The sequence below is a fragment of the Cervus elaphus genome, chromosome 2 (assembly GCF_910594005.1).
Source record: "Cervus elaphus chromosome 2, mCerEla1.1, whole genome shotgun sequence".
Classification (NCBI taxonomy): Eukaryota; Metazoa; Chordata; class Mammalia; order Artiodactyla; family Cervidae; genus Cervus; species Cervus elaphus.
The window spans coordinates 13,769,448-13,784,585 of NC_057816.1; the positions used below are offsets into that span (position 1 = coordinate 13,769,448).

Sequence of the window (15,138 nt, forward strand, 5' to 3'; positions counted from 1 at the left end):
AGATCAGTCCTGGGTGTTCATTGGAAGGACTAATGTTGAAGCTGAAACTCCAGTATTTTGGCCACCTGATGTGAAGAGCTGACTCATTTGAAAAGACCCTGATGCTGGGAAAGATTGAGGGTAGGAGGAGAAGGGGACAGAGGATAAGATGGCTGGATGGCACCACCGACTCAATGGACATGGGTTTGGGTGGACTCTGGGAGTTGGTGATGGACAGGGAGGCCTGGCGTGCTGCGGTTCATGGGATTGCAAAGAGTCAGACACGACTGAGTGACTGAACTGAATGTACATTGGCGTTATCTGTGGATTGCTCCCTTCATTTAGAAACTGTCTTCTCGGGCGTCTGTGGTACCACTTTCTGGTCTTCCTGTCTCTCCTGTCATCCCTCCTCTGTTCCTTCTGTCGGCTCCTCAGCCTTCCAGAGCTTCATTCTGTCCCTACTCTGCACACTTGTCCTGTGAGCTCCTCTGTTGATCAGCGTCAGCCCTGACATGTGTGCTGGTGATGCCTCAGTCCTGGAGGTGTGTTTCCACTTGCCTACCGGAAATCTCCACCTAGGTGTACTGTGTGCTCAGTCTGTCAGTCGTGTCTGACTCTGCAACACCGTGGACTGTGGCCTGCCAGGCTCCTCTCCGTGGTATTTCCCAGGCAGGAATACTGGAGTGGGCTTGCCATTCCCTACTCCAGGGGAATCCTTCTGACCCAGGGATTGAACCCGCATCTCATGTGTCTCCTGCATTGGCAGTTGTATTCTTTACCACTAGTACTTCCTGGGAAGCCCAGGTGTACTGCAGGGCAGCTGAAATACAGCTTGCACAAAATGGAATTTCTCTTTTCCTCTGGATCTGTTCCTTCTGCTGTGTTCACTGCCGTGGCGAACGATACCGCCTGCTCACCCAGGGTAGAGCAGAGGGAGGTGAGGTGAGGACACCGCTCTGTCCTCAGGAGCATTTGAGGCAGGGCAGGTGTGCTTCCCGGATGTCAGCGTTCTCTGCAGAGGGAGAGTTAGGAAGCCTGGATACTGGTAGATTTGCTGTGCTAGAACTTATGAGAACAAAGTCTTTCAAATCCCGCAAGACAAAGGCTTCCCTTGCAAACAAAAGATCACAAAATCCTGGGCTCAGAAGAGGAAAAAAGGCTGACTTCACCATTGTTTCTCAGGCGCCCATGGTCAGTCCTCACTGTGGACCTCAGCTCAACTCTGTGAAAGATGGAGTTTACAACCCCAGTTCTTCACACACGTCTCACTGGTTAAGTAAACCAAGTGTTAATGAGAACAAAAGCATCAAGAGAACTATGAGAAATTATAGATAAGATCGGATGGGTAAGATAATGTAATTCTAGCCAAAATCAAGTCTTTAAATGTTGTGCATTCTCTCTCTAAAGGGGTCATTTATTCCTGTGCCGTTCTTTTAGCTCTGAGAGGCTCCTTGTGCTCTCATGATAGATAATTTACCACTTTCACCAAGAGGACCTGGGACCTGTTGCTTTCACTTATTGTTACTGCTGTGACTACTTGTCACCACATGGTGGCAGCTCTGCATGTGTTCATGCTAATAAGTCTCTTCAGTGGTGTCTCTGCAGCTGCATGGACTGCAGCCTGCCAGGCTCCTCTGGCCATGGGATTCTCCAGGCAAGAATCCTGGAGTGCAGCTCTAGGTAAATGCTAAACTTGCAAAGAGAAGAGAATTGAAGAGGGACATTGAGGAATGCTATTTTTCCAAGGAGCTGAGTATCACATTTTGAGCAAATAACCAGAAAGCAGACACATCAGCTCCTATGCCCCCTTGAAGTACAGAAAAAGAGAATATATACTGGATGGGATTAAGAAGAAAGTAAGATTCAGTTCCAGCACATTTACCCGAGTTTGACGTCATTCACATTCTATAAGAACCCTTAAGTGAGCAGTGCTTGGGCACACTTGCACAGAGAAAACCCACTGGCCCTGGACTAATACAGTTACTGTCGTGAGTAATTATAACTTTAATCACAGCTGTAGTACCAGATAGAAGAGGATTTTTTCAGGAACACTCTGTAGTTCTGGGGCAGTCTCCAGAAAGGCAAGTCAGAGGTGACAGGGGGACCCTATGAACAGGGTTAGAGAACAGACGCTTCCATCCATAAAATACATCTGTTTGAAAAAGTTCTGCTTAGCGTGGGTATGAGCGTGTTTGTGGCCCTTGCCGTCTTTGAAACAGGAAAGAAATGAGTAATCATCATGGCCTTTTACCAAAAGTGCAGTGTTCTTCCCAGAACCACATGTTATCTCAAAATCAGACTGAGGTCTCCTGGATCCTAACCCTCAGCTCTGTGTAATGGAGTTGCTTTCAAAGCCACTTGCTTATGGAAAACAAGTCCCACATCTGCTGCCCCACACATTTCCCTGCTGCCCTGCGGAGGCGAGTGGATGGAAGGGAAAGGGACCGGGCCTTGCCAACTCCAGTTTGTCACCAGTTGTGAGCTCTTACTTGGAACAAAATGTGTTCAGCTGACTGGGGGAAATACAGAAGAAATAGCAGGAAAGTAGGCAAAATAGTTATATATAAAATCTCTTTAAAGGTTTTTATAGATAAAAAATTACTCAGTGACTTAGGAACATAAATTGTAAGGAAAGATAGGACTACCACTGAACTTTGTAGAGATGCAGTAAACGTCTCTTGACTTGGCTACAGATAGATTACACAAATGTGAGATGATTGACATAAAGGTGGAGCAGACGCAGGGCCCTGAAATGTGTCCTCGAGCGCGGGTCTCTTCCGAGTTCCTCCAGATGCCTTTCCATCCCCAGGAACAGAGACCGAGTTGGCCGACACAGCCCTGGACCTGCTTGTCTTGCTGCTCATGGAACAGTGGCGATGGCTGTGTACAGAGAGTGCGCAGAGAGTCCTTCATCTTGTCTTCGGGACCCTGATCCAGAGGTAGGCCTGCTGGGTGCCCCTGCAGGTTAGAGCCTCAGGTTGGACAGAGGTGGGAGGTGGTTCCTGATTTCTGCCCTAGAGAGGGAAAGTGTAGAGTCCAGGAGACCTGCAGCCAAGAGAGAAAAGAAAACCTCTGTCCCGGGCTGCGGGGTGACGCGTGCTGCAGAGCATCACGTGGTCGTCTGAGGTGTGGATGGGCCTGCTCCTGCAGGAGCCCCGGCATCATCCCCTGAATTCAGGCGCTGCCTCAGCTGAGCTCCTCCTGCGCCAGGGTCAGTTTTCCCCAGGTTACCCCCAAGCCCTGTGCCGCTCACCTTGTTACAGTGGGCATGTCTCTTCACCAACAATCACTATGTGTACAATCAATGTGACTGCCAACAACGAGGAAGAAAAGAAAACCATCGCGTGCTCCCTAGTAAAGATTAGTTTCTCCAGAAGGGGTGGACATAGTCACAGCTGGAGAAGCACTGACGCATGGTGATGAGAATAGGACACTGAGATTTAAAATTTGGATTGTATGATCCCAGCACCAGTTGAATTTCCTGAAGAGCTTGTATGCAGATGGAGTTTCTAGTGCTGGCTTCCTAACCATGAAACTGATGCAAGCTTTGCTCAGCTGAAGGAGTCCAGGGACACTGTCTCTGAACCAGACACACACACACACTGCTCGAGCTGTAGCCGCTCATGCTTCGGCCTCTCCCGTGTGAGACATCCTGGCAGATCCCAAAGCTGGGAGCCGAGTCCTGAGCCCTTCTGTTAGCGTGTGACTCGTGCTAACAGGTCACTCTGAAACTAACAGTTTTATTAAAAAAAAGAATTACGTATCTATTCTACAATAAGTAGGAAATCCATTAACATTAACTTTCCTACTGGGCAACTGTCTTGGTCATTTTCCTTTATTCATTGAGAAAATATTAAGGTCTGGTCAGTAATGAACAAAACAGACATGGGTCCCTCCTTTCACGTGTTTTACGGTTTAATGAGGGTGAGAACTGAGGGCCTTATCCATGTTCAAGTGAGTACTTGGTGGAGGTGCGAATCTCCCCGGGCGTTCCACAGCCCACATTCTTATCCACTGCAACATAGTACTACTCTGCCGTGTGTCGTCTCTCTGAGCTTTGGAATCGTCATGGTGTCTGTCTGCAGGTGTCTGGGTGCATAGAAAGTGTTCCAGTACATGTTAGGTCTTCGTACTTGCGACTCAGAAAAATGGAAGGATAAGGAGTGTATTCTGTGTCTGATGCCTCCAGCTCGTGGCCCCAAGTTCCCTCCCGTTCAGGGTGCCCCACCCGGGTCGGTCTCCAGCTGCAGCTTCCACTGCTCCTGTTGCTCTGTGCTCTCTGAACCGCACAGAACCCGTTCTCTCAGCAGTACGGCCTTGTGAGGCCTTCCCCGGGTAACTGTGCCCGTGACCAGAGCGTCTGCAGGTCTGACAGCAGGAGGCGGCTCCCAGGCCCCCTGCAGCACAGGTTCTGTCCCGGGGCGGCAGTGTTCTCCGGGCACTCCTGCTTCCCTGCGTGCAGAGCTGCTGGAGTCAGGGCTGCCCTTCCTCACGAGAAGAGCCTGGAGTCGGGCTCAGTTCGTCCCCTCTCCACCCCCATACCCTGACAGTCCCACGGGAACCACACCTCGGGTTAGCTGGGTGGGTGGCTGTCTGATGAATGTAGCTCATGCCCTAAACAGCATCAGAGAGGGTGCTTATGGCTGAATCCCCCTTGACCTGCTTCTCTTTTCACTTAAAAAAAAAATGGATGACACCTTTTTCTGTTGTGAAAGGGAAAAAATTTTGAATGTTTTAGTGAATTTGAATGAAGGTAAAGTGAGGATTGCAGAACAGAGTTTTGGGTCTAGGTACTTCTGGACAGTTCTCCATGACTGTGGTCTGTCAACCTTTGTTCACCCTAGATGTTTTCAGGTGATGACATTTTGTACTTATTGATTTGCTTCAAATCTCTTCCTGTCAGAACTTTATTCTTAAGACTGCTTAGTTTTGTATGAGCTGCAGCAGAAACAGGAACCCAGCTGTTGACACCTTCCTCGCCCTGGGCCTCTACAAATTAGAGTTAAATGAAGTGTCTCATCTTCTTCTTTTCACTGCCTTTCATCTTCTCTATAAAGCATTATTCCCAGCTTTTTAATGATACACTTGACCTTCTTCTCAAGTATTTTGTGCTGGGTTACATTGTTCTTGAAGCTTCCTTAAGACAGCAGTCAGGAGGTCATGGAGAAGGAATCTCTCCCAGCGCCCCCTCCAGCGGCTCAGAGGACCTGATGCCTGTGGCCCGTGGTCTGTACCAGCAAGTTCTGAGTGCCGGCTCCCCAAGGAAGAGACAGGGCTTATTTCAGGTCAGAGTGTAGACGTTGATGGTCTTACTAGCTTCAGGATCCACCATCCAGCCAACATCTGTGGAGAGCTGATTCTGTGCAGACGCTGCGCCAACATCATTTAATCCCCTCAGAAGCCCTGTGAAAGAGGCCTTATAATCCCTACTTTAAAGGTGAGGCAGCTAAGGCTTGCAAAGAATCATGATTGTTAGGTCAAGATCACAGAGCTAATAAGTACGTACAGGCAATTCGACCCCAGGTTTGTCTGATGTTCGGCTGCAGGATCAGATGTTTGCCCTATGACTTGAAAAGATAAAAGCCAGCCCCCAAATCTTTGACTCAGAGAAGCCCACATTCCCCAGGAGGAGACTGCCAGTCAGTTTGTAAAATGAAAACTGCATTTGAATGTGCATCCACTCACATACGACACAGAGTCCTCTGCGGCACCCTAAAGCCAGTCTGTGTCACTTGTCCCCTGGACAGCTTGCATTTTTATTTTTAAAAAGGCCGGCACAGTGCTGAATTCCTGGGCTCTCTTTGCTTCGGTAAGCACATACTCTGGAATGTGATACCTCCCCAAAGCTGCAGCACCCCTTCCACCTGTCCTTACTACCCCCAGAGAGGTGTGGTTGGTCCCTGCCGGGTCAGGGTGGACCTCTCCCAGGCTGTCCCCAGGACTGAGGCCCAGGAGGCAGCATGGCTGCTCTCTCTCTGAAACCGCATGCTGCTAAGCTGCATCCATTTGCAGAGCACCTGGATTCTCTTAAGTTCTAAAGAGAAGGAGAGTCGGTGTGGATGCCATGAGTACCTGCTGCCACTTTTCTGGTTGGCCTGGACATACCGCCATCCCGGACGGCATCTAGAGTTAAGACGCTTCTCCTTTTAAAAATGTCATCATTGTCCAACCTCCAGCATTATCATCTCCAAGAAGACAAGTTCATTTCTTCTGCTTCCAGCTTTCTGTATTCTCCTTGATCTCTCTAAAGACCCATATACATAACTGCCGAGGACGCCAGGGACTGCTCCCGGCTCCGAAGCATGCGTGCTGTCACTTTTTTCCCTCTCTTGCACATATTTAGTCTCCACACCACCCTCCCCCCACGCCCCCGCCCAATCCCTCTGTCCCTGGCCTGCCAGGGAAAAGAGAGTAAATTCAACCTCATGACCCCTCCTTCCAAGCCAAGGTTGGAAGAGTTTGAGCCAACTGCGTAAATCTCCCTTGATTGTTGATACTGTGGAGAGAGTGGGGGAAGGGAGCTGGGGAGAAGTTAGATGCCCAAAAAAGGCATTGTTAAGTCAAAGGCAAGTCTGCACGCATGCGCGCCTGACCTCGTATGTCAGCTTCTGTGCTGGGAACATCCAATTATGTAAGAGGGAGTGCTCCTTGTTTGGAGTTAGAGTCAAAAGGAGGGGAGAGGGGTGGGGGGAGCAGTCTAAGCCAAGGCGTGAATCCAGCTTATGCAGACCACTCATTCAGAAAGCAGGAGAAGCTGACAGTGTCCCTGAGTGTGTCAGAATCAGGTTTAGGGACTGGAACACTCAGACACTGGCTGGGTAGGAGGGAGGGAGAGAAAGGAGAGAAAACTGTGCCCCATTGATGGGAGAAGGTATGGGGCAGGAGCATCCAGCCACGGTCAAGAGTGAGATTATTCTGGAGTCCTGATGTAGAGCGAAGGAATGAGAAGAAGCTGGCCCAGATCCCCGCCTGGGTGCCCAGAGCAAAGCCATGATAAAAATACGAGCCAGGCTAGCAGGAGAGTACACGAGTGCCACCTCCCGTGGCCCTGCCCTCCCCGTGGCCCCAGAGATGGCAGCAGACACATTCCTGGTGTCTGTGTCTGCGTCAGGGTTTCTTAAAGAGTATGAGTGAGTGAGTGAGTGAGCGAATGAGCATGTGTGTGTGTATTGAGGGCACGTGGGAACAGAGCTGTGTGGCAGATGGGTGGGAAAAAAAGAGAAGGTTGTGTGACCTGTGGACGTAGGCGAGTAGAAAAGTACACGAAGTCAGGAAGTAGATAGAGAAGAAGAAGAAAAAGAATATGTCAGGTTATGTTGTTGAGCAGGCTGTGGGTCCAGGAGAAAATTCAGTGGTAAGCTCTGAACCCTGCGCCAGGCCATGGGATCGTCTTCCGAGGGGATAGGTCTCTACGAGCCATCTCCCAGGCAAGGTCAGCAGACGGTGTATGGGTGGTGTGTGTGCCCATTGCAGAGGGCCATGCTGGCAGCGGGCAGTTACAAGTGATGACCAAGAATTCTTGTCATCCATTCTCTGGTCACTCCACAACCTTAGGTGTTCTCTGAGTGGAATCCGCTCAGGGGCCTATTTCTCAGTTGGCATGTCTAAATAGCAGATAGATAAATGGTCTTCCTGGTGTTGATGATGCTTACGGGCGGCTCCAGGCCCACCACTGAAAGGGCATGAGCAGCTGCACCCGAAAAAGAACTGACATTGACTAAATACTACATCAGGTAAGCAGCCGTGGACTTTATACACTAAGGTGCAATTCAGTTCTCTGAGATAGACATATATTTTTTAAGTGAGCAAAGTGCTATTCAGATTAACTAATCTTCCCAGAGTCATAGGAAGGGCCACACCCAGGATTCCACCCAAGTCACCCTGGCCTTTAAGCCCATCTCCTTCCCACCACCGCCTGCGGCCTCCCCACTGAGCAGGCTTCCCCGTGAGGAGTGGCCACAGGATTGGCCTCACCTGCAAGTGCCATGTCCTACTTCTGTCCAGGAGACACACATGTTTGATGGTAGCATATAAATTCATTTCCATCCCTGTTTTATTCTTAAACACTCCTGGATCAGAAATTATGTAGTCTCCCTTTAGTATCTCTGTCCTGTATCCTAGTCCCAATCAGAAAAAGGTTATCACCGTTCTGATTCAGTTTCTCAAGACACATAGATGATGGTTTTTTCCTTGGCTCCATAAATTTCTCTTTCAGTTCCGCTCTGGTGCCTAGTGTTATCTTACACCTGATCTCTTTCTGTGCACAGCTTCTATAGAAAAATGTGTACATTTGCAAGAGCTACAAAATGATCTCAAACCCAGTCTAGTTTTCCTGTCTGATTACATCCTTGCCCTCTAGTTCCAGCCCTGGCCTGGTTTTCAGGGGCTGAAGTCTATGTCCTGCGGCGGTGGCTTTGCTCAGGTTGTATCGTGCTTCCTTAGGAAGAGGAACACTACTTGTCCCCCACCTTTTCCACCAGACCTTGGAAAAGGGGAGCTCTGACTAAGTAGACTGGGTCAGGATGGGCTTCAGTGGTCTCCGGTTATATGAGTGCCCCCATCCCCCGCCATATTTCTTAGGCGTCTCTTATCCGACCCATCACGGGATCAAAGCCCCCAGCGTTTCCTGCATGTGCTAACAGTTCCTGCCTGACCCATCTTTACGGCTGTAACAGCTCGATGTGCGTTTGTACTTCCGTGTGTGGTGTGTGCTCTTACAGTCTCGTACACTCACAGGCGCAGGATTGGCAGCAGTTAAGACAAGACCAGAGCATCATGACGTAGTTAAAGGTCAAAACCTTTTTTCCAAGTCAAATTATTGGTATCTCTTGCCAATCTGTAACTACAAAGAGGGGCCTGAAGCAGGTTTTAGGACAGGTTCAAACTGTAAGCATCTGGCGGGCAGGCACTGTGTCTTACTCACCATCCTGTTGTAGGCACTTAGCTGTGTACATGGAAGGCACTTTGTAAGTTTTTGTTGAGTGAATGTCATGCGCCCTTCTGGTCGAATCGGTCCCTCTTCTCATCACTAGTGAGAATCTCGGGAGTTCCCTGGCACTGCTGGGATGGGAAACACAGATGTAAATGGAAACCCCCTTGCCTGCCTCCCCCCGAGCTCTTTAGTTGGGCAGCTGCCCCCCGTCCCCCAGAGTCATGGCTGGGTCTTGGGCTGTCTCCCACCCCAGCAGCCTTCTCTTTCTTCTCCAGAGGAACAAAGTGCCCTCTTCCATCCTGGGCCTCCCACCTAAGCTTGGACCTTCTGGAAGCTTCTCCTGCTGCTTTGCCTTCTCACCCTCTGTCCTTCCACGTGTGAAAGTAAGGATATGAGCTTTGAAGTCACACAGATCTGAATTCACATCTTCCGTTGAGGCTTGCTGTCTGTGATTCATCTTTGCTTCAGTTACTCTGAGTGGTAGTAACCGTGCCTTGCTCGTGAACTGATGAAGACTTTCGTTGCATGCCTGTCATCCAGTGGCATCAGTAAATGTGAGTTCTTGTCCATCTCTACAAGCCCCACATCCTGTTTCCTTGGGGACTCTTGTTCCCTAGGGCAGTCACACGTCTGCTGTAGGATAGAGAATCTGTTTACATTGCGATGGTTTTTTTGGTGAGGTCTTTGGGGTGAGCTTGCTTTGTGATCTTTTAGGAGGAAAGACCCTGTGAGACACATGGCCTTTTCTGCATCCTTCAAATTAGGGTGTCTTCCCCCATTTTAGCTGTCTGTGAACTCCGTCCTGTCCTCCTCACATTCCTACCTAACATCTCTACGTCGTATCCAGCGTTTCAGAACCAGGGAACTACCTTTTAAGCCAGGTACTCCCAACACTCTATTTTCTAGGAAACTAACTTTATTTAGTTCTTGTTATGGTGACCTCTTTATAAATAATTTTTGAAAAGTCTTTGTGAGGTTGATACTGTGTCAACTTGCTGACTGCTAGCTCTTCAGGCCTTTTCTCCATCAAGGTCCTTTCAGCCTAAGAAAATAAATAACCCATAAGAATCCATTAGAAATACTGAACAGTGTAAGGTCAAAGGACACAGTATAGACCATAAACACAGTTTAAAAAAGTCATAAGGATTCTTGAGGGTAAATGTTAGGTAGGCTTTAGAGAGGAAAGTGTTTAAAGTTAGATCTTGCAAGACAAATCCCTTAGAATGGTTTAGGATAAAGAATGCTCCAGACACTGGAACATTTTTAAAGAGGGAAAGGGACATTATTTCTACTTTTAATAGTTGCCTTTAAACATGTTTTGCATATTTTCAGCCAGCTCCTTTCTGAGAGAGAGAGAGAGAGAGTGTGTGTGTGTGTGTGTGTGTGTGTGTGTGTGCATATGCGCGCGCGTGCGTGCAGAGAGTATGGAAGGCCTGCTGGACTCCTACTGCTTGGGGCAGTGAATTCTCCATCTGGTCTCCAGGTGGCACCACAGGATAAACAATACCTCTTTACAAGCCTTTGAGGGAGCTGCAGTTGTAGTCCTCACCCTGGTGGTGGTAGTGATGCAACGTTTGCTGTCTTGCCCCACAATCCAGAGGTGGCTTGTGCAGCCTCTCCTTTGTGCCCCTGACTCTGTCAGCCGGCTTCTTTCCTCCTCCACCCCGGCCCCTTCAGATGGTTCACTGTTCTGACACATCCCTGAGCCCTCCAGGAGAGTACGTCTTACAGAAGGGGAAACTAAAGCATGAAATGCAGAGTTCGCTCCTTAGCCCCTTCGTTTAGTTCCCTAGACCTGGTAGAGCTTTGTAAGAGGATACAGAGAAGCCTTTCTCTGACACACGCACACACACACAAGTACTCTCACAAACACTTTCACTTTTTCTCCTTTGATCTGGTAACTTTGTGCAGAAGGCAGGGCAAGAGTCAGTCCACTGAGAAGGAACTCAGAGCTCAGTTCTTTCAGCGTCTCTGTGGCCAAGCCAGCCGCCAGCCTGCATGTGGCTCCCCAGTGTCGGCACTTGTCACAGCAAGCTGTGAGACGCCTCTGCGGCTCTCTGGCCACTGAGCTTTGTTCCCCAGAAGGGTGTGGGTCACTTCTATGTGTGGCATTGGGGTGAAAAGGCTGATGGCCTCTTCCAGACAGGAGACTCTGGACTAGGAGAGATTCCAAGAATCATGGAGGGAGTAACTGATTGTGCGGAACATGTCCTGCTGTTGCTCTTACTGGGGCCACACAAAAAACAGGCAGATATCAAAAATGTGTGGCTGATTTTTCCCAGCTTTGAGGCCTATTAGCCCTGATCTCAGAGCTGGTTTATGGTGCATTGATGATAGCCTAGTGTGAGACTGAGAACAGTTGTCCTGAAGGCCTTCAGAGGGACATAGGTTTGTGTGATCACCTTTGAAACTGGAATCCTGAGTGTCATGATGCTCAGTCTAGAACAGATTTCTAAAGATCTCCATATGCCATCAGACTCTCTTATCCCATGAGTGCTGAGCCCCCAAGCGATTCCTTGTTCCATATTTGTTAGAAAGGTAGCCAGACCTTTGCTGTTGGCCATTTTTTACCCAAATATCCTGCTACATTATTCTCACTAGCTTCAAGTGATGGGTTGGATTCAGCTCAATGCTGTTCCATCCATCGGGGGCACTTCCCAAAATACACACATGACTCACAGTCCTCAAAACCCTCTTGCTTCTGTTTGATTTTTAGCCTCTTCTACCCTCTGGGCCTATTTGTCAGGAAAACTGACAAAAACCTAGACTGTTGGCAGCTGTCTGTCCTTTCTCGGATTTATGGAGCATGGCTGACCCCCTTCTTTGCCCTCCACCTCTTTTCTCCCAGCGAGTGCAGAACCAGGTGTGATTGTGTGGGTTATTCATGGTGAATTCTGAGTTCTAGCAGAGCTGACTTACTACCCAGTATTCTTCATTTAATATCCACCCTGCAGCTGCTGTATTGGCACACAGCTTAATTTTAATATTAGCCTGAATAGAAAGTTCTTAGGACAATAAATCTGCCAAACGTTTATGTAGATGCATATAAAATGCCAAATAGAAAGGATTTCTAAATCGTCTACCTTTATTATTGTCCTCCACCAGCACAAATACCTAAGAGCTCGATGTTGTTTTGCTGCTTTAAGTACTGGGACGTTTGCCTTCTTCTCAGCTTGGCGTGAGCTGTGTGCCTTGCTTTAGGCCAGTGTTTGTCCCACTTACAGCAGTGATTCACTTAGTAACTAATACTTACTGATCTCCTACTGTGTGCCAGATGCTGAGTTAAATGATCAAAATTTAAAAAAGACCCCAAGTTCCTACCCGAAGAAGTTTAGTATCCAGTTAGAGATGCAATCTTATAAATAAGGAGTTACAGTATAAAGTTATGACTTTAAAAACAGCTCTGTTCATGATTAAGAGAAGGGACTAAGTAAATTATGAGAAATCCAGGGAGGGTTTATTGAGATGACCTCTGAGATAGGATTTAAAGGATGAAGGGAAATTGAGAGCTGGTGTTGGAGAACAGAGCATTGAAGGTAGAGCAGTGAAGCAGGACAGTGTATGTGTGGTACTCAGAGAAGTCTGGGATGGTTGGGATGTGTGACGTGTAGCCAGGGTGGCCAGAGATTCCACTGCAGAATTCAGTAGGCATTGACCATACAGAGCCCTGTCGCTATTCAGAGAACATAGGATTCATCTCTATTCATTAGCAAAACATGTACAGAATTAAACAAATGATGACATGATCAACTTAGTAACTTAGAAAAATCATTTTCATAGTGCTGTCAAGGATTAATTGAAGGAAGCAATATTCGAACCAGGGAGACAAATTGGGCAAGGGGTGATGAGTACCTAAGCAAAGATTGGTGCTGCAGAGATCATAAAGGGTGATGAATTTATGGGGTCCTGAGTACTGAGGAGGTCGGTTCGACCGGATTTAGTAACTGTTTCAGTAATTAGGTGATGTTGCAGGGGGCACGTGGGCTAGGGTTGGAGAAGAGGTGAAATCAAGAATGACTCTGGTTATCCCTTGTGGATTGAGAAGCAATGCTAGCAGATGGCATAGTAGCCTTCCAAATAATATATCTGACTTGTGATGCTGAAAGTTCCTTGTTGCTTATTAAGTCAATGGATTATTACTTACTTTTGTGTGACGATAGATGATGACACATGAGGAAGCATGGATCATATCTCTAATAAGTTTTAGATTTCGATTAGAAAACTTAAGGACCTGGAGGCCTAGATTTCTATCCTTTCTTCTACCTGTAAGCTTTGTCTTTGGAAGAAAGAGGAAGGTGTGGATGGAACAGTTTACTGTGTAGCTGGAACAGAGGGAAGGTTTGTAAACTTTCTTACTCTGGCACATGATGCCCACGTGGTGGACTCCTAACTGCAACTGCAGTGAGAACGTAACTCGAGGACCACAGGAAGGGCTTCCTTGGCAGGACGCCCATCGACTCAGCGAGGAAGCAGCAGCTGCAAGGAAAACTGAGGTAAAACTAAAACTGAATAGAATGGGAAACAGCTGACAGAAAGGAAAGTAGATGAAAGTGAACTAGAATTCACAGAAGAACATAACAGAGAATCTGTCTTATACGCCTCAATAACAAGTGGACTTAAAGTTTATCACGGAGCGTTTTGGAATAAGGTTGATTCATTCAGTATATGTTTGATGCCTTATTATGTGAATTGCACTATTCTAGTAAATGCTGAGGAAGACACCAAAGTGACCTGAGATCCCTGCCATCAAAACTTCAGAATCTTGTTTTTTTGTAACTTTTAAGAAGCTCAACCGATATGTATTGAGTAAATGGAATAAACAAATTAACACATGACTCCAACGAGGAAGGAGAAGAATCAGCATCAGATGAAACCAGAGTGGTTAACTGAGATCAGATTATAGATGAACGTACATTAAAAAAAAACAGAGAAAAGAGACATGCACTGAGTAAGGCAAACAGCGGAAATTAGAACTGGTAAGAGTGGTGTCCACTAAACTTGAACTCAGAAGGAACTGACATAGTGGATAAATGTTAAGAGGAAAGGTTTTTTAGGGAAATGTTAGGGAAAAAAATGTTAGGGAAAAAGTTTCAAACAGGAACAACAAAGGTCAATTGTTTGGAACAGATCTTGTAGTATTAACTGGCTACCTTGAGAAATCATTTATTTATTCATTTATTCTACAGCAAATTGGTATACTCTTTGCCTGGGGTATTTAATTTCTGGGTTTTTTTTGTTTTTTTTTTTTACATAAAGGAAAGGGTCTAATAGGAAGAAGTGAGCAAGCATGATTGAACTAGAATTGAAGACCAAAATAGGAATGGAAATAATAAGAGAGCATTCACCTGCTTTAAAACTCAGGTACCTGACCAGTTGAATTCTGTTCCATGGAACTGAAAGAATTTGCATTTATCATTGAAGACCTAAGATCATGAAGAAAATTTCCATATAGAGATGTGTTGCTTGGAGATGGACAAGTGTCTAGCCTTTTTAAAAATGGATACAGGCTCCAGTCCCTGACTTTTACCTCTGGAAATTTCTGAAGTGGATTATTAAATAGATGTCTTGTGAACTCTCAGGAAGAGAAACACAGGCCCCAGAACCCAGCGTGCATTCAGTGGGAATGCTAACCTTGTTAGCAAGGTTTTTTTTTTTCTGTCTTAGCAGGATTGGTAGACCATTAAATGACAGGAATGCATAGGCTGTTGTATTGTTTGTGGATTTCAACAAGATTGTGCCATATTTCCCTAATATTCATATGGACATACGCGGTCTGGACTGTGGGACTTTTAAGTGGTCCATGGCTATCTGAGGATCTTTAGCCCAGGTAGCTAATAACTTGATAGCCTAGAGGGCACTTCCTAGTGAAAGCATAGAACTTATCCTGTTTGTCAGTGAATTTGCAAGTAACTCTGATCTTAGAGATATAATTAATACTCTGGATGACAGAAGTCAAGATTCAAAAGACTTTAGAAGAGTTGGTTCAGTTCAGTCACTCAGTCATGTCCGATTCTTTGCAACCCCGTGGACTGCAGCGCGCCAGACTTCCCTGTCCATCACCAACTCCTGGAGCTTGCTCAAACTCATGTCCATCAAGTCAGTGATGCCATCCAACCATCTCATCCCCTGTTGTTCTCTTCTCCTGCCTTCAGTCTTACCCAGCATCAGGGTCTTTTCCATTGAGTCAGTTCTTCGCATCAGATGGCCAAAGTATTGGAGTTTCAGCT

General features: G+C 47.0%; 1 protein-coding gene across 3 annotated transcripts in view; it reads left to right on the plus strand.

Moving 5' to 3' along the window:
• The window catches only part of SNX19 (sorting nexin 19), a 32,843-nt gene that overhangs the window by 10,381 nt on the left and 7,324 nt on the right, over positions 1 to 15,138 (plus strand). For 2 of the 3 annotated variants that reach the window (XM_043872913.1, XM_043872922.1), the window contains exon 8: positions 2,789 to 2,918. In XM_043872913.1, the coding sequence (XP_043728848.1) occupies positions 2,789 to 2,918 (130 nt within the window). Of the gene's footprint in view, positions 1 to 1,161; positions 2,766 to 2,788; positions 2,919 to 15,138 lie in introns of those variants that run through there. The other variant, XM_043872930.1, reaches the window with a different exon arrangement.